Source organism: Xenopus laevis, chromosome 7S (genome assembly GCF_017654675.1).
Source record: "Xenopus laevis strain J_2021 chromosome 7S, Xenopus_laevis_v10.1, whole genome shotgun sequence".
Classification (NCBI taxonomy): domain Eukaryota; kingdom Metazoa; phylum Chordata; class Amphibia; order Anura; family Pipidae; genus Xenopus; species Xenopus laevis.
In genome coordinates, this window is record NC_054384.1 from 88528628 (window position 1) to 88547187 (window position 18560).

Consider the following 18560-nt stretch of genomic DNA (forward strand, 5'->3'; position numbering starts at 1 on the left):
TCGCAGGTCAGCATGCCTGGGAAAGAATAAAACTGTAATTTACAATGCAGAAAGAACTCAACCTAACTGATAAAATGAAACATATTTCCCTGGTTCTGGAGCAAAGAGTTCCAAACGGTGGCCCCGTGTTATAGAACTATTGGCCCAGCGGATTGGGGATGTTGGGAATTGTAGTCTTCAAGAGCTTGAGTGGTGCTGCAGGGTTTTTGTAGAAGAGCTTAATCATTCCATCATGTAGTCAGCACATAGAATAAAAGCATGAGGTTCCGTTTGCAAATTCAAGGCCTTAAAGAACAACTAAACCCTAAAAATGGATATGGCTAGAAATGTCATATTTTATATACTAAACTTATTGCAACATCCTAAATGTTTACCATCTCTATAGTAGTAATGATCTAGTCCTTCACAGGAGTTTCTCATCTTGGATTTTGTTAAGAGTGTCTGTGACTCGCACATGCTCAGTATGCTCTGAGCAGCTGTTAAAAAGCTAAGCTTAGAGGTCATTGCAAATCATCAAGCAGAAAATGAGATGTATCTGTCATATAAGCTGATACTACAAGGCTGATTATTATTATTATTATTATTGTGCTGGTTTCTATGCTGCCATGTAACAATAATCTAAATATTATATTGTGAGATTTATATTATACTATACCTAGGGGCATATTTATCGAGGGTCTAATTGAAAATTCGAAGTAAAAGAATTCGGATTCCAAGCTATTTTTGTGTACTTCAACTAGGGAATAGTCCAAATTCGATTCAATTTGAAAAAAATTCAAAAATTTGAATATCGAAATTTATTATGTACTTTCTCTTTAAAACTTCGAATTTGACCATTCGCCATCTAAAACCTGCCAAATTGCTGTTTTAGCCAAATCCAAATTACTTTGAAATTACTTCGATTTGAGTAATCGAATAAAGCCTATTCACCCGCAGAAAAAAACTTTGATTTTTTTTTAATAAATTTCAATACAAATTTTTTTTTCAAATTTTAAAGTTACGGGAATTCAAAAAAACTTCAACCCTTGATAAATCTTGATTAATCTGGCCCATATTGTATAACATTTCTAGCATACTTCTTTAGTCAAGCTTCAGTTTTCCTTTAATGTCACCCTTGTATGCTATTAATTAAAGGGAAACTGCTGCTGTTAAAAAACAGCCACATGCCTTTGACATTAACTCTAAGTGCAACAGGTTTCTTGTGACCTGGAATGATTTCTCTATAAAGGAGTTTCTCAACTCGCTTCATGGCAGCAGTACCCATGGGTTCCCTTAGTGGCTTTGTTGAGTGAATTGAATGCTAATGGGCATTGACACCAATGTGGAGAAAATCATGATTTGCAAGAAGGATACTAATGTGCATCCTTATTGGTGCATACATGGTTTGCAGGTTAGTGATGGGGAATTTATTCGCCAGACATGGATTTGCGGTGAATCTCCAGATTTCGCCAACAGCAAATGTTTTCTCGACACTGCCGTGAAAATTTGCCGTGGGAAAATTCACTGCAACAAAAAATTGTTGCTTGCAAAGTTGTCGCATGTCAAAATTATTCAAACGCAACATTGACTTTAATGCATTTGGACAAAAGAGTCGCCCGTATGAAATTTGTCGCTTGCAAAATTGTCGTATGTCAAAATTTTCCCAACGCCTATTGAATTTAATGCATTTGGACAAAAGAGTTGTACGTATAATAATTGTCGCTCCTGTCAAAATAATTTTGACGCCCTTTGACTTCAATGCGTTTTGCATTCACCCATCACTAGTTGTGGTAGATGCTACAGTATTTCATGGGAGTCTGCTACTGTTCTGCAATTATTTAATGGGAGTCTGCTACTGTTCTGGAATTATTTAATGGGAGTCAGCTATTGTTCTGGAATTCTGTGTAAAATAGCTGCATTATTGGTAAAAAATATAGTAACTTGCATCAACCCATTGCACAATACACTGCGCACGTAAGTCCCCCGTTATATTTCCAGCTATTATGAATAGGAAATAAGAGGATTAGTGGTTATCAAACTGCACCATGTGACATTTCATTTTCTGTACCGCAAACGCTTATTGTTCACGTGCATCAAATCCCTCGGAAAGTTTGCACAAGTAACAGACTCAGCACTTTTATTTCATTCAGATCCATCGGGTCAGAAATCTTCATATTTGAAAAAAATTCCACCGACATCCCATAAATCATTTTTTTTAACGCGTTTATACAACGTCTCACTATTTATCATGTTATGACTGTAACTAATTGGGAACCAAGAGAAAATAGCAGAAGCCTCCGATTGCAAAGGACTCCTCTCATGAAGGACATTCTAAATAAATAAATGTAATGGGTTCCGCCTGAGGGATTTATACAAGCACGCTTGTGGTATGCTTTAACAAGACGTCTCATGATTTTCTAAGAATCTGCAAATGTAAATAGATACGTGATGAATGTTCCATGATCCTAGATGCAGTGGAATCACAGATTAATGTACAAAATCAGCAGATAAAAATGATATTTTTTTGTACGAATCATTAATTCTGAAGTAGATGTCGGCAAGCAGCAGCAAACGATGTAGCCGTCCTTTAGCTGAGGGCTTAGAAACAAAATAAGGTTTTTGTAAGATATAGTTGATGCTGCAAAGAATTGCTTTCATCAATAATTAATTTCTACATGTAATTTGCATAAGGGATTAATCATTTGTATGGGTGTTAGTATATAGGGCTCTTACAGGCATTTCTTGCTGTGTTCTCCTGCGGGGAGGAGAAATGCAGCCCATTCTTCCGGATTGGGTTGTACAGGTAAGAGATCCATTATCCGAAAGCCCGTTATCCAGAAAGCCCTGAAAGGCAGTCTCCCATAGACTTCATTATAACCACATTTTAAAAAAGGGTCGGACTGGACATGGGGCATGCCCACCCCCCGCGAGTATGCACAAACATCGATGCGCACGCCGGCTTGCATGCATGAACAAAACAGCGCAACATGAACTCCAGCGAGCATGCACCAAACACGCAACATGAACAGCAGCATGCACAGACGCGTGATCTGCGCCTCAATTAATTTTATTTGGGGACCCAGAGATGGGGGGAGGGGGGTTGGGCTGCCCAGGTTTTTTCCTGGTGTCGGCCCAGTCTGACGCTGCCCCTAGCAACCAAAACACATGTTTACTTTTATACTAGGAATACAATTAATCCACTGTTTTTGGTTTTGGGTCAAATCCCGAACCCATTGCATATGCAAAGTAGGTCTAGGAAGGGTTAAAGAGAACCTCTCACTGTGCGCCAGTGGATACTTATTAGCATTCTCATTTCAGTAGTTTTAGAGTTTTTTTGAAACCGCCACTGAACTCACTTTCTCTGCAACCATGAATGTCATGAAATTTATTAAAAGATCCAAATATAAAAACCACAAAAAAAATCCAAATTGATTAAAAAACGGTCCAATAAGATCAGCGCAGGTGTCATTGACTTCGACATGGGCCTCGACAACTTTAACTTGGCAAATTTATGTATTAGAGGTATTCATGGTTTTTACACTAAATAAATCTCAAATTTTGAGAGCTTTTAAAGGAATTGTTCCAGTGTAAAAATAAAAACTGGGTAAATAGATAGACTGTGCAAAATAAAAAATATTTCTAATATAGTTAGTTAGCCAAAAATGTAATGTATAAAGCCTGGAGTGACTGGATGTCTAACATAATAGCCAGAACACTACTTCCTGCTTTTCAGCTCTCTTGGTTTACACTGACTGGTTACCCTGGTTACCAGGCAGTAACCAATCAGAGGTTTGAGGGGGGCCACATGAGTCATATCTGTTGCTTTTAAATCTGAGCTGAATGCTGAGGATCAACTGCAAACTCACTGAACAGTTATGTCCCATGTGCCCCCGTTCAAGTCGCTGATTAACTCAGAGTTAGAGAGCTGAAAAGCAGGAAGTAATTTTCTGGCTATTTTGTTAGACATCCAGTCACTCCAGCCTTTATACATTGCATTTTTGGCTAACTAACTATATTAGAAATATTTTTTGTTTTGCACAGCCTATCGATTTAAACAGTTTTTATTTTCACACTGAACTGTTCCTTTAAGAAATATGCAAATTTTTGGAGATTTGTTGAAAAAATATAAATTAACTTGGCCCTAACGTTTAGCTGAATCTAAATCCTGACGAAAAAGGCCGCATCTTTGCTAAATCCCACACTGAATCCTCGATTTGGTACATCCCTATTTTAAACAGGTGGCCAGTAAATGCTAACTACTGATTGGTTGCTATGGGTGATTAGACTTGTCATTAGAATTTTGCACCATTTATTACCAAACCCAGTGTGTGTGCAAACGTGGTTTAGGGCCTTTCTTTCTCTAGTGTAGAGAAATGTAGAGGAGTATGTGGCATACAGTTTGAAATAAAAATACCACTTGGGGAGAGATACAGCTGCTTATACAATACTGCATGGGCCCTAGGCATTGCACAAAAACTAAAGGGGGGGGGGGAATGTCAAATATTAGACCCTTTAGCATTTGCTGTGCTACAAATTCCAGCACTGGGGAGTTGGAATTAAGCTATTGGATATTGAACATCCCTTGTGTACAGTATATCGTAAAAATATATAGAACGAATGTCATATAGCATACTATAAGTGATATCCGGGTAGGGCTTTTCCTGACCCACACCCCGGCCGCCACCCACCCTCACCACCACCGCACCTGCCCGAGCCCGACTTCCAGGTTCCTTTTATAGACCTGTGCTGATCCACCTCACAATGACGTCACAAAAAGGGCGGATGAGAGGCGTGTCTATACAAGCTCAGCCCAGAACTCGGAAGCCGGCATTTGGAAGGTCTCGGGCAGGGAGAGCAGTCAGAAGATCTCAACCTGCACCAGGAAAAGAGAGTGTGAGGTCGGCCCGAAACGTTGGTAAACCCACGGGTCCCTCAAGTATCGGGTCGGCCCGCACATCACTACATACTATGTCCATGGTGGTTTTTATTAACATTTTATCCACAAAGGCACCCAATACAACCATTCTCCCTGCTGACTGCCCCTGCTAATGGTCTTTAATGGTCTGTAGGGCTGAATAAGAGGTGCAGTTACACAACAGGCCGACCCTCTGTATGTGGGTCAGGGTACCTGCTTATTGTTGTGTATCCTGATGTGTGAAAATGAATTTACTGTTTAACCTTTTTTTTCAATATCATGAGATCAGTGTTACAACACATATAAAGACATTGTTAAAAAAAAGAGTAAAAACTGAACATTATATATTTTTGTTATTCTTCTTAGAATCCAGATATTGTATTGGTGCACTACTTGAATGTTCCTGCCATCGAGGATTGTGGGAAGCCGTGTGGTCCAATTATATGCTCACTCAATACCGACAAGAAAGAGTGGGCGAAATGGACCAAGGAGGAACTTATAGGACAGCTGAAACCTATGTGTAAGTTACTCTTTTGCTTTGAATAATATAATGCTATATGTACTATGCTGGGAGATATCTATATTGTTCCTGAAAGACTATTAACCTCAGGTGCAGTACCCAATCAATAAAATACAAATCAGAAAAAATACAAAGATTCCAACTTAGTCTGTAGACATAATGCAATCCCCTAGTATCTTCAGGTGTTTGCATAAACATTTATTTGGGAATAAAAGTTTCTCACAGCTTTAAAGGAACAGTAACATCAAAAAAAGTAATACCAATATAATGCAGCGTTCCCCTGCACTGGTAAAACTGGTGTGTTTGCTTCAGAAACACTACTATTGTTTATATAAACAAGCTGCTGTGTAGCCATTCAAAGGCTCAGGTTACACAGCAGACAGCAGATAAGCTCTGTAGAACATAATGGTGTTATCTGTTATCCATTATTTAACCTGTGCCATATAGCCATTTTTTTTTAATTTCCACCATTGCTATTCAGCAGCTTGTTTATATGAACTATAGTAGTGTTTCTGAAGCAAAAACATCAGTTTTACCAGTGCAGGGCAATAGTACAGGATATTTTCATTACTTTAAAACACTTTCTTTTTTGGTGTTACTGTTCCTTTAAGAACTGCTTCATCAGTCGCTACATGTAGTATAATATTCAGGTGTAGCAAGGGCTAATTGCCATAGGAGATCTTGATGATATTTCTTCAGATTTTATCTATGCAACTGCAGGCAACAGCAGGAGATTTATAGGATCCAAGGTGGGACTGGGGGGCCCGGGGCTTCTCTGTGCGCACACATGAAGGCACCACGCACATACACAGAGCCGTGCATGCACTGACGGTGCTGAGTGGCGCGAAAAAATCTTCGGGAGAAGGTCTGGCCCTGCAGGGGACCATGAGGGTCAGGCCCCCCAGGTTTTTTCCCGGTGTCCCGCAGGGCCAGTCCGACACTGGTAGGATCCTATCAAGTCTGATCCCCAACAGCTAGATTGTAAAGTTGGGTCAGATATAGTCGGATGGTGTAGTCATGCATCTACATCCTGCAGTCAATGTATTTCAATGGGCGGAAAAAAAGTCGTCAGACACCATCAGATTTTATAATCATCAGATAAAGACACAGTATGTTGCATGTGTATCTGGCAATAATGCTGCATTGGACTGAAAAATTTCCATGTCGTTTACACATCAGATTTTTGGGGGGGGTTTCAGTCCCATTATATTTTGACCCATGCGACTACATCCGACTTGTAAAGCTGGCCGTAGACGCAAAGATCTGATGGTACGAATCAACGTACGATCGGACTTTCCCATCTCCCGACCCTCCATTAACCATTCAGATCAAAGTCTTACCAGTCAGATCATATAAAGTAGTTAAAGAACAGATCAGTCAATGTTCTACCTCTGTCAGCAATCGTACGCTATCTATGTCCAACTAAAGTTAGTGACAGTCTCCCACTGAAAATCGTACGATCGGCAATACATGTAGAGATATTATCGGCAGGCGACAAAAATTTTCTAACCTGTCCGATCGACCAAACGACCGATCTCCGCCGGACGAAAAAAGTCAGGACTCTCCACACACGGTCCGAAAATGGTACGAATCCACGATTCGTACGATCGGATCATTGCGTCTATGGCCAGCTGAAGATACGATCCATCGATTCAACACCATCCTACAGTGGAGTTTAACCTTTAGCCTAAAAGCTTAAGGGCTGAACATCAAGAGGCGATCAGGTCCAATCAGGTGATGACACGCATGCAACGTTTTGAAAGTGCAGCATACAATGGGTCTAAATTAAGACTGTCGGATATGAATGTCGCACAATGTGTCTACATGCCGACAGTCGGATATATGTAGTTTGTACCTGCAATCAGTGGTGTAACTAGATATTACTGGGCCCCACAGCAAATTATTTTTCAGGCCCCCAAAATGTTTAGAGGTTGACCTGTTTTACCAATATTTATTGAAATTGTATGTGAATTTGGGCCTCATAGGGCCCCTATATCTCCTGGGCCCCCTACAGCTGCAGGGTCTGCTTCCTTTGTAGTTACGCCCCTGCCTGCGATTCTTGATCAGTCCCATTGTATGCTGCACCTCCAGCACGTTGCATGCATGTCATCTGAGGATTTTGGGATTTCCAATCCGACAACAGATTAAGAGCAACTGGTTGACTATCTATCTTAGAACATCATCTAAATACTCTACACTCTATTATAGTAAGCCAAAATGGAATTCAGTAATTATACTGCCAGACTGTGCCCCTACACAATATGGCAGCAAAATCATTACAACTGTGCCTGGCTTGGCTTAAAATGTACAACTGCAAAAACTGATGAATTCCTTTAATTAGAAAAGATGGCAAATATTCCTAACATCATTACAGGTTTTTTTTTCAGTTTTTTGGGAAGACTGCCATAGGGTATAAATAAAAACAACCAGTTTAACTAAAGATATTCTGAGAATAATTGCGCAGTCACAGGATGTATGAAAGAAAGTACATATGCCATTAGGAATCTGACCAGGGCAGGAAAATAAACCCAGGCAATTACGATAATTACAATTTCAGCTAGTTTGCTACCGGCGAGGACAAACACAACCCACTGCACATTGTACAAATGTGACTTCTGTGTAAGCATTACTTATTTGCTTTTGGAAAGCAAAAAGCAGTTTTACAAAGTAGAATTGTCATATTAATGATTTAATAATCTTGTTCATTAAAATATCCTCAAATGGCTGCTTTCTTAGGATGCCTTGTCTCACATACGCACAGCCTCCAAGTGTTTCCGTTTTCAAGCTCAGCCGCTGAATAGAATGCTCAAGCTGATTGCAAGATAATATGCAGGGGTGCGTGTATCCTATATAAGATGGATTTTGTCAGACTTTGTTCAAAAAGTGTCTGAAAACCTGAATGAAATAAATGAATTTGCACTTAGACTGAGCATTAATACAGGTAAGGGATCCATTATCCAGAGAGCTCCAAATTACAGGAAGGTTATCTCCCATAGATTCCATTTTAATCAAATAATTGGAGTTTTTTTAAATGATTTCCTGTTTCTATGAAATATTGAGGGTCTTATTGAGGGGCTTATTTATCAAAATTCCAAAAGAAAAAAAACTCATAAAATCTTCCAATTGTTAAAAGAACATAAGTTCATAAATTCATAATTTATAAATAACCCCCTAAAATAGCACCTTTTACTACATCCTAGATTATAAATAATCCTTATTGGAGGCAAAACAATCCTATTGAGTTTAATTATTTTTTAGTAATTTTAAGGTATTAAAAATCCAAATTACATAAAGACCCCTTATCCAGAAATCCCCAGGTTGAATGAATTATTGTCTGTAATACTTGAAACACAAATTCACTATGTACATCTTATGTCAAGTCTCGAGACTTATACTCTGATTATGCAAAAATATCTGAATCCGAAAATACTCCATATTCAACCTGTCGAGGTCCTGCCCTGAAGTCAATGGCAGAGGTCCTATTTGAAGATATCATGGTCTGTGTTGGGTTTCGTATGATAATCCAAACATTTCGGGCTTTTCCACCGATTTCTTGAAAAATTCAGACTTTTAGGGCATCAAATCCAAAAAATTTCGGATTTGTCAATCCAAAAAAGTTATGTTTTTTGTGCAACAATCCAAAAAAGCACAGTTTTTTCCGGAAATTATTTTTTCATGTTTTTTAATGATAAATATGGGTAAATAATGGATTCTAGTTTAGTCTGACTTATTTAATTTAAAACATGAAAAAAATTGGATTTTACTAATAATGTTAGTCCTAATAAAAAGATAACTACAAATTACACTACTTTTAATTCTTGCATGGAGAGTCCCTGCCCCATATTTTTTATAATTTAGATTCAATTGGATTCAGTTTCTTGCCCTAGGTAAGAAGAAGAAGACACCACCAGGAACTTAGGCTTTCTTAAAGCAGAGTCATTTGATTTAACTACTGAGGCACATCTTCTACTTATTCCTCTTCTACTGTCTATTATTATTACTACCATTTATTTATATAGCGCCAACATATTTTTCAGCACTGTAAAGCAAATGTGTTTATATAACTAAATCACATGAATTACATACATAGAACATATTGAGTTACATACATCACAACCAATGCCGGTACAAAAGGTGAGGAAGGCCCTGCGCAAAAGAGCTTACAATCTGAAGGGAAGGGAAAGGGGGGTTAATAAACCCTCAAATTTAAATCCTTCAAATTTGAATTCAAAGGATTTAGAGCAAATCCTTCGATCGATCAATGTAAAAATCGTTCGATCTAACGATTCGAACGATTTTAAGCGATTGATCGAAGGATTTTTCTTTGATCAAAAAAAGATTAGGAAAGTGCTGGGGAAGGTCCCCATAGGCTAACATTTTACCTCGGAAGGTTTATACTGTTGTTAGTAGTCAAAGTATTTTTTAAAGAGACAGTACTTCGACTATGGAATGGTCGAATTGTCGAACAATTTTTTGTTCGAATCGTTCGAATGGAAGTCAAAGTCGAAGGTCGTAGTAGCCTCTTCAAATACTTTGAAATTTGAAGTTTTTTTCATTCGAATCCTTCACTTGAGCTTAGTAAATGTGCCCCAAGGTGTGGGAGTGGGCAAGACCAGAATTAAGTGAGTGAGAGATGTAGTACTGTAGAGTGAGAGTGAGGGAAGGCGTTTTGAGAGATTTTTTGAAAGCAGAAAGGTTGGAAGGAAGTCGGAAAGACCGTGGGAGAACATTCCAGAGGAGGAGTGCAGCCCTGGCAAAGTCTTGAATGCATACATGTGAGGAGGTAATGAGAGTTACCTCCTCTCATTTAGTAGCAGGTCAGTAGAGTAGCGTAGTAAGCGGTTAGGTGAGTATATAGAGATGAGTTCAGAGATGTAGGGTGGGGGCAGAGTTATGAAGTGCTTTCAATGTCAGGGTTAGGGATGGGCGAATTTGACCCGTTTCATTTTGCCAAAAATTTGCAGACGGCCATTAAAGTCTATGCGCGCAACTAATTTTTTTTTGTCGCACATCTTTTTTTTTTTTTGACGTACAACGTCATAATATTCTATGGGCATCATTTCCGTGGAGAAACGAGAAAAAAAATCGCCCACCCCTAGTCAGGGTCATTAATTTGAATTTTTTCTGAAAGGTATTGGAGGCCAGTGTAGGGATTGTCAGAGTGGCATGGCAGATGAGGAGCGGTTGCTGAGGTGTATGAGCCTCGCAGGCTCTCTAATTTAAGAATTATTCTCCTTATAGCAAAGGTTTTAAAATATATGGCTGAAGCCTGCCCTTACTGCTTGAGATTTTGTACCCCCCTCTACAACAGAGGGTCAAAAGGTGTAACTTATTTACTCACATCTGTTTTAGCACCAACTTTTAAGATCACCCACTTTTTATATTTGGTAGCATGCAGCATTTAATAGCACAGCAGCCCAAGTGTTTCATGACTAAGTGGCCCTAGCACTATGTGACACTGATGGCAGGTCTTTGTCCCTTAACCACATACTGTACGTCACAGTGACCCCAACAATATTCGTCACAGTGACCCCAGCAATATATGTCACAGTGACCCCAGCAATACAGTATATGTCACAATGACCCAAGCAATATATGTGACCGTGACCCCAGCAATATAGTATATGTCACAGTGACCCCAGCAATATTTGACAACAAAGTTCCCAGCAATAAATGTCACATTGGCAATAGCAATATATGAAACAAAAAATATACTATTGCACCATTAACGGTTAAAAGATTTGTTTAGACATATTAAAAATCATTTAGTCCCCACACAGAAAAGCCTAACGCATTTCATGCTTACCCAGCACTTAGTGATAGGCCTTCCACATGACACATTGGATCTAGCAATGTACTGTATGCCGCAGAAACCCCAGCAACACATGTAAAAAGTGACTCCCAGCATTATATGACACAGAAGGCCAAATACTTTAGAACTTTATAGCACCAGCCTAAATTTCTATGTAATTTAGTGGGAACCTACAACACAGATTAATTAACCAAGCACGTTAATACATTTTTTTAATAAATAAAGATAATTGTTAGCATCACTGCTTCTTTAAAACGTTGCCTTTCGGTTTTTATAAGTATCAGTAAACAGTAATTACATTCACAAACTGGTGAATGCAGCACAGTCCCCTTTATATATGTAGATAAAATGAATGCTGAATATTACAGGAGGTCTTCATAAATTATACAGACACAATATATATCTGCAGATGGACAATAAATCATTGATGTATAACCGTGAGTCACTAGAAAATGATAACAGATTAAAAAAAAAAAATTGGCAACAATCCAAAACTTTACAAATCTGAAAGAGCGTATGAGCAGGTTCATAATCTGACTGTTCCAAATAGGGTCAAGTGAAACCAATTACAGCCCACACCCTACAGATTTATTAATGCACAGCTATATACAGGTACAGGGTTCGTTATCCAGAAACCCGTTATCCAGAAAGCTCCAAATTACGGAAAGGCCATCTCCCATAAACAACGTTTTATCCAAAATCCAAATTTTATCTGTAATAATAAAACATCTCAGTAAGTGACAGCAGCACAGAACATGTGCAGTAAATCATCAGAAAAGAAGATGGGGAGCTACAGGGGCATCTTCGGAGACACAGATCTTTACTGCTAAAGGGCTGTGGTTGCCTTGGGCTGGTACATAAGTTCAAAACATAATATAAAACATTTCTAGCTACTTCTTTAAAAAGTTGCGGATTGTACTGAACGTTGCCTCTTGCACCAGACTTGCACTTCGCCACCTCAGACCAGGCGAAGTGCAATAGAGTAGATAGGACTTCCTCAAAATTTTGTTGAAAATTTTTCTAAGTCCCAAAAAGTCCCAAAAAACCCACTTCCCCCCTACATTTCCTAACATATGGCACATAAACTATACACTGGTCTCGTGTAGGGCATTATAACAACTCTATTTTCTTTTATTGAGCTTCCCCGGGCTTGTGTAGTGTAATGTATTTGCTGCAACATATACGTCTATTCAACTTTAACTTCAAGCCATATGCAAATTAGCCAATGTTAGAGCAACTTTGCTCTGCTTGCCGATTTAACGCTAGCGCAACTTCGCCAGCGTTCTGCGCCCTGGACGCAACTTTGCACGTTAGCTTTGAATTAGCGTTGTCTGAACGAATTTTCGTCTGCCGAAGTGTTGTGCTGCCTGCGAAGCCGTCGCTGGCGGATTTTTGCCGCTTAGTAAAATTGCCCTAGTGGTAGGCCATGAATGTACCCATATTTTTTTAAGGAGAACTGAAGCTTAACAAAGAATGCCTAGACTAGTCTAGAAATGCTGTTCATTATTTTTTGAGATTCTGTACCAGCCAAAGATGACCACAGCAAGACTCTGCCTCGGATTCCCCAGAAGCTCCCCATCTTGTTTTCTTCTGATTCATTACACATGCTCTGTTCTGCTGTCACTTACTGAGCTTAGGAACTGACTGATCATTATACTGTATGTATAGCATATAAATGTCACAATGCAAGGTTGACTAGTGAGTAATTCAGATTATTAGTACATGCTAGCCATTGCACTTTGCATCAAAATTCAACAATCAGCCCTGAAGCATCACCTTCTGTGACGGATGAACCTTTTTTTCTGCTTCATAATTTGCAACGATCCCTAAACTTCTACCCCTTATTTGTTTTTAGTGTTTAGTTCTCCCTGAACCACTGCATATATAATTAAGTAGTCAAACACCATCTATTAAGATCTAGAAAGCTCTATATTCTCATCTAGGGGTCATTTAATGGGTCACTTTGTGGTCCCTTTGCCCCTCTATGGTAACAAACCCAAGTTTCCTCAGTAGTTAAGCCCCTGATTTTATCTACGACAAATGCAAACCACTTTCGGGGGAATGTAATAAAAATCGCTAACAGAAAAACTATTCGCAATGCGAAAAGTTATGCCTTTGCGCGAACAAATTTTGCTTTGTGCGAATTTAATATAGCTTTTGCGAGCCCGGAAACTGTTTAGCGACCACTTCCGACAGTGAAAGACCGTTTGCGAATTTTATAGTCAATGTAATAAAACTTCTTACTGAAAAAGTCGTTATGTTTGCTCCAAAAGATTACGACACCTTCAAGCTGTTCTTATGAGTGCGCAGTTAAAATTTGCAATGTAATAACAGTTTAAGGAACAATATTACATTGCAAGAGGTGTATTTTTAGTCTTATTGGTGCGAATTGTTTGCTCTTTGCGACTTTTATTACATTCCCTGTTTAGCTTTTAAAGTAAAGCTTTTTTTATATCCATCTGCATAAATTAGAATTTATTTACTCCTGTTTCACTTTGGGCCATGGTTAATAGTCTGCTTATTAATAATAATAATTATTATTATTATTATAACTGCAATCAGTGCAATACTTAATATGAGTTTGGCTACTGGATGCAGTTTCCCACTGAACATTTTGCCAGTGGTTCTGATGCTGATATCGAGCATATCAGGAATTCTCCACTTAAAGAGAACATTAGCAACTATCCTCCTTAGCTATTTTGTCCCCTGTGAGTTTAGTAAAAGTTCTGTTAGTTACACTTTGAAGTTATTGATTGAGCATATACTTCTGTGTGTCACCCAAATGTTAGGAAATGCAGGTGTCTTGACATTAAGATGAGCAGTCTCCGATAAATCTGTTATATGGTTTTTAATCATGGAAAGTAAACTGTTTCTGTTCTCATTGCCTTTATATATGTGGCGACCGAGCCCATCACACAGCAGTGTTCCTTCGGAGTTTAAAAAAGGCAGATATATTAAATTTCCATCCTAGACAAGGGAGCCATAAGGATATAAAGATTCCAAACAACTTTTTGAATGAGATGTAGGAGATCATTTTTATATTTGAAAGGCAAATATAAGTGACACACTAAAGAGCTATAAAAAGCTGCAGGTCATCTGAAAACTGTATTAAGGCCTTCCACAAATTATCTCTAATGCTCCACTCAGGGACCCCATGAAAAGAATGATGTTCCCATAAAGGTGTTTATGTGTGTGTTTGTGTATCGGGAAGGTAGTTGAAATAAAAGCTTTAAACTCTAATCACAATTGGCTCGCTCTCACATTACACAGTTTAGCATTTTCTGGGAAAACAAAGTTGCAGTTATATCCAAGAAGGCATCAGAATTCTAGTATAACACCATATTTGGCAGCCCGGAATATTGGCACTCTTACTTTACATGAGTCCTTCTCTTCCAAAGAGTTCACAGTTGACTTACTGATGTTTTTTAATGTCACTGTTCTGTAGCAGCTGTGTTTGTCATCTAATCACAAGTGTTCTTGCAGATCAGCGCTGATGCGAATCATGGAGGTTGTGGAGCTCTTGCCCAAGTAATCACAATTCTGTGATTAACTCTTTTATATATAGGCTAATGAGGCTTTTTTCGGAATTGAATGCTACCAGAGGAATATTTGTTTAATCAACAGATTAATTTAATGTGCTTCAAGCACAATGAATATTGGAAGTGTATTCTTATTGGGAAAAAAGTATATTGTAACATAATCTGATTCAGTTGTCATATTACTTAGGAATACTATAATAATAGCAGGCCAAATATTAAAAAATATATATTTAAAGGGGACCTTTAAACTTTAGGAGCCTTTAAACATTTAGGGAACCTTAAAGGGATACTGTCATAGGAAAAAAAAAATTTTTCAAAATGAATCAGTTAATAGTGCTGCTCCAGCAGAATTCTGCACTGAAATCCATTTCTCAAAAGAGCAAACAGATTTTTTTATATTCAATTTTGAAATCTGACATGGGGCTAGACATATTGACAATTTCCCAGCTGCCCCAAGTCATGTGACTTGTGCTCTGATAAACTTCAATCACTCTTTACTGCTGTACTGCAAGTTGGAGTGATATCACCCCCCTCCCTTTTTCCCCCCAGCAGCCTAACAACAGAACAATGGGAAGGTAACCAGATAACAGCTCCCTAACACAAGAAAACAGCTGCCTGGTAGATCTAAGAACAACACTCAATAGTGAAAACCCATGTCCCACCTGAGACACATTCAGTTACATTGAGAAGGAAAAACAGCAGCCTACCAGAAAGCATTTCTCTCACATCACATGACTTGGGGCAGCTGGGAAATTGAAAAAATGTCTAGCCCCATGTCAGATTTCAAAATTGAATATAAAAAAATCTGTTTGCTCTTTTGAGAAATGGATTTCAGTGCAGAATTCTGCTGGAGTAGCACTATTAACTGATGTGTTTTGAAAAAAACATGTTTTCTGATGACAGGATCCCTTTAAACATTAAATTCTTTTTTTTTAATTAAAAGATCCATACCAGTTTTAAAGTTATTTAAAAATTCATCCTGCCTGCCCCACCTCTATGCCTCAGGCATAGTGGCAGGGCAAACAATTACTTTATCTTTTGATTCTGCATTTCCAAGATGTCACCATGTATTTGTGTGACTTGTGCATGGTAATGTGCATCGGGCCCCCATGCTAATGCATAGACAAGATTTTGGGATGTTGCAAAGGTTGCCTTAGGGGTTTATTTATCAAGGTCCGAATTTATCTCAATATCGGCTGCTACAAACTGCGATCTAAGCCGCTTGGGTTTTTAACTCTTATTTATTATTACATTTTCCAGAAAATTTGCTTTGCGGTAAAAACCCAGATTTCACGATTTTCTCTGAGGTTTCACCCGATTTTCACGTTTTTTTCCGAGTTTTCACCCGAAACCTCAGATTTTTGCCCAAAACCTCCAAAAACTTCGGAGTATGGCACGAGACCCAGCGCACATCAATAAAATCATTGGGACTTCTCCCATTGACTTATATGCAACCTCAACAGGTCTGAGATGCTGGGATTTCAGATTCTGAGTTTTCCAGCCTCTGGGTTTAATACATTCTGAAAAATTTGTGAATTTTTAAAAGCCTGATTTTATTTTAAAAAAATCACGATTTTTTCATGATTTTTGCATTCGGGGCTTAGTAAATAACCGCCTTAAAGGAAAACTATACCCCCCAAACAATATAGGTCTCTATAAAAAGATATTGCATTAAACAGCTCATATGTAAAATCCTGCTTCATGTAAATAAACCATTTTCATAATAATATACTTTTCTAGTAGTATGTGCCATTGGGTAATCATAAATAGAAAATTGCCATTTTAAAAAATAAGGGCCGCCCCCTGGGATCATAGGATTCACTGTACTCACAAACATACCAACAACCCATACATGTTAGGTCACATGAGCCAATTAACAGACAGAGTTCTGTCTTTTGCTTCCACACTTCTTCCTGTTACAGTTAGTGTTGTAGTATTTCTGGTCAGGTGATCTATGAGGCAGCACACAGACCATCACGAAATGGTGGCTCAAGACAAGAGATGTAAAAGGGCAATATTTACTTAAATATATATTCCGGTTTGGTAAGATTCTTTAATATGCCATTTAATTTGATATGAACTATCTGTTGCTTAAGTGTTCATTTTGGGGGTATAGTTTTCCTTTAATAACAATGTTCCCAAAATTATACCTCTCGGCTTGCTATGATTGTGATTTCCAAGATTGATGGAAACAAGATTTAAATCATTTCTATAGTCTTTTAATTTGTTAAACAAAGTAGAAAGGAATTTGGAATTATTTCATAGGGTGATAGGTCCCCTTTAAAGGACAAAATGTACCTGGCAGTACAGGTATGGGACCTGTTATCCAGAATGCTTGGGACCTGGGGTTTTCCGGATAACGGATCTTTCCGTAATCTGGGTCTTCATGCCTTAAGTCTAGTAGAAATTCATTTAAACATTTTTAAATAAACCCAATAGGCTGGTTTTGCTTCCAATAAGGATTAATTATATCTTAGTTTGGATCAAGTACAAGCTACTGTTTTATTATTACAGAGAAAAAGGAAATCATTTTTAAAAATTTGGATTATTTGGATAAAATGGAGTCTATGGGAGCCATTCCGTAATTCGGAGCTTTCTGGATATCGGATTTCCGGATAAGGGATCCTATACATGTACTACATAAATTATTAAGACCTTGCTGGTATAGTGCAAAACTCATAGGTCATTGAAAATGAATATATATATATACACACACACTTAGATCTAAAAGTACTGTTCAAGGTTCTTTTTTTAATTTGCTTACAAATATAAGAAAGTTGGAACACATTGCAAATAAAACACATTTACATAAAGAAGGACATTTGATTAAATTTTCTATGCAGTCACAAATTTGATTAGAAAAATTATCAATTTGCATGTGCTAGTGTGCCAAGGTTTAAAAACAAGAGGAAACAGTCTTCTCAGCAAAAAGATGGGTGCAGAACTTTTCTGCAAAAACAAAAAACAAAAAAGCAGAAAAAACAAGTCAAACCTTTTCGATTTAATACTGAATTGCATTGGGTAATTTAAATAAAATTGCATACAGTCTTGTTAACCTATGGAAACCAATTGGCAGGTGGCATTTACTGGTTACCTGGTTGAAAGCAAGTTATTGATGCTATGAGATATTGACCTAATGTTTTACATCACATCAAACACATAGAAAGATACAGGGGGTGACATCTGCTTAGAGTTCTGCAAGGCATGGTGTAACTTGGAAAAATCTTGTTCTATTTTTTTCTGGGGGGGGGGTTGTACAGCAACCAATCACTGTGAGACTTCCTAGGAAATCAGAAGGGATTTGTAGATTGTTTACAGCACAGGCTACAAATTCAGAACAACAACTAATAACAGTAATGGTCAAAACAAGATAGCAAAAGTTGCTCCATAGGAAGAATCTGTCACCTACATTTATTTATTTAACCCTGACCACATAACAGTGGAAACGGGTTGTTTACGCCGTTACTCTCTGTAAACCAATCATTGCTATTTGTACAGACTAAACCACTCATCCCCACTAGGCACTAAAACAGTGATCCCCAACCAGTAGCTGGTGAGCAACATGTTGCTCTCCAACCCCTTGGATGTTGCTCCCAGTGGCCTCAAAGCAGGTGCTTATTTTTGAATTCCTGGCTTGGAGGCAAGTTTTGGTTGCATAAAAACCAGGGGTACTGCCAAACAGAGCCTCCTGTAGGCTGCCAATCCACATAGGGGCTACCAAATGGCCAATCACAGCACCCAAGAACATTTTTCATGCTAGTGTTGCTCTCCAACTCCTTTTACTTCTGAATGTTG

General features: G+C 38.3%; 1 protein-coding gene across 9 annotated transcripts in view; it reads left to right on the forward strand.

The window, feature by feature from the left end:
• The window catches only part of LOC108697250 (calmodulin-binding transcription activator 1), a 1304230-nt gene that overhangs the window by 1046842 nt on the left and 238828 nt on the right, over window positions 1–18560 (forward strand). For all 9 annotated transcript variants that reach the window (XM_041571497.1, XM_041571493.1, XM_041571494.1 and 6 more), the window contains one exon: window positions 5261–5414. In XM_041571497.1, the coding sequence (XP_041427431.1) occupies window positions 5261–5414 (154 nt within the window). The remainder of the gene's footprint in view (window positions 1–5260; window positions 5415–18560) is intronic.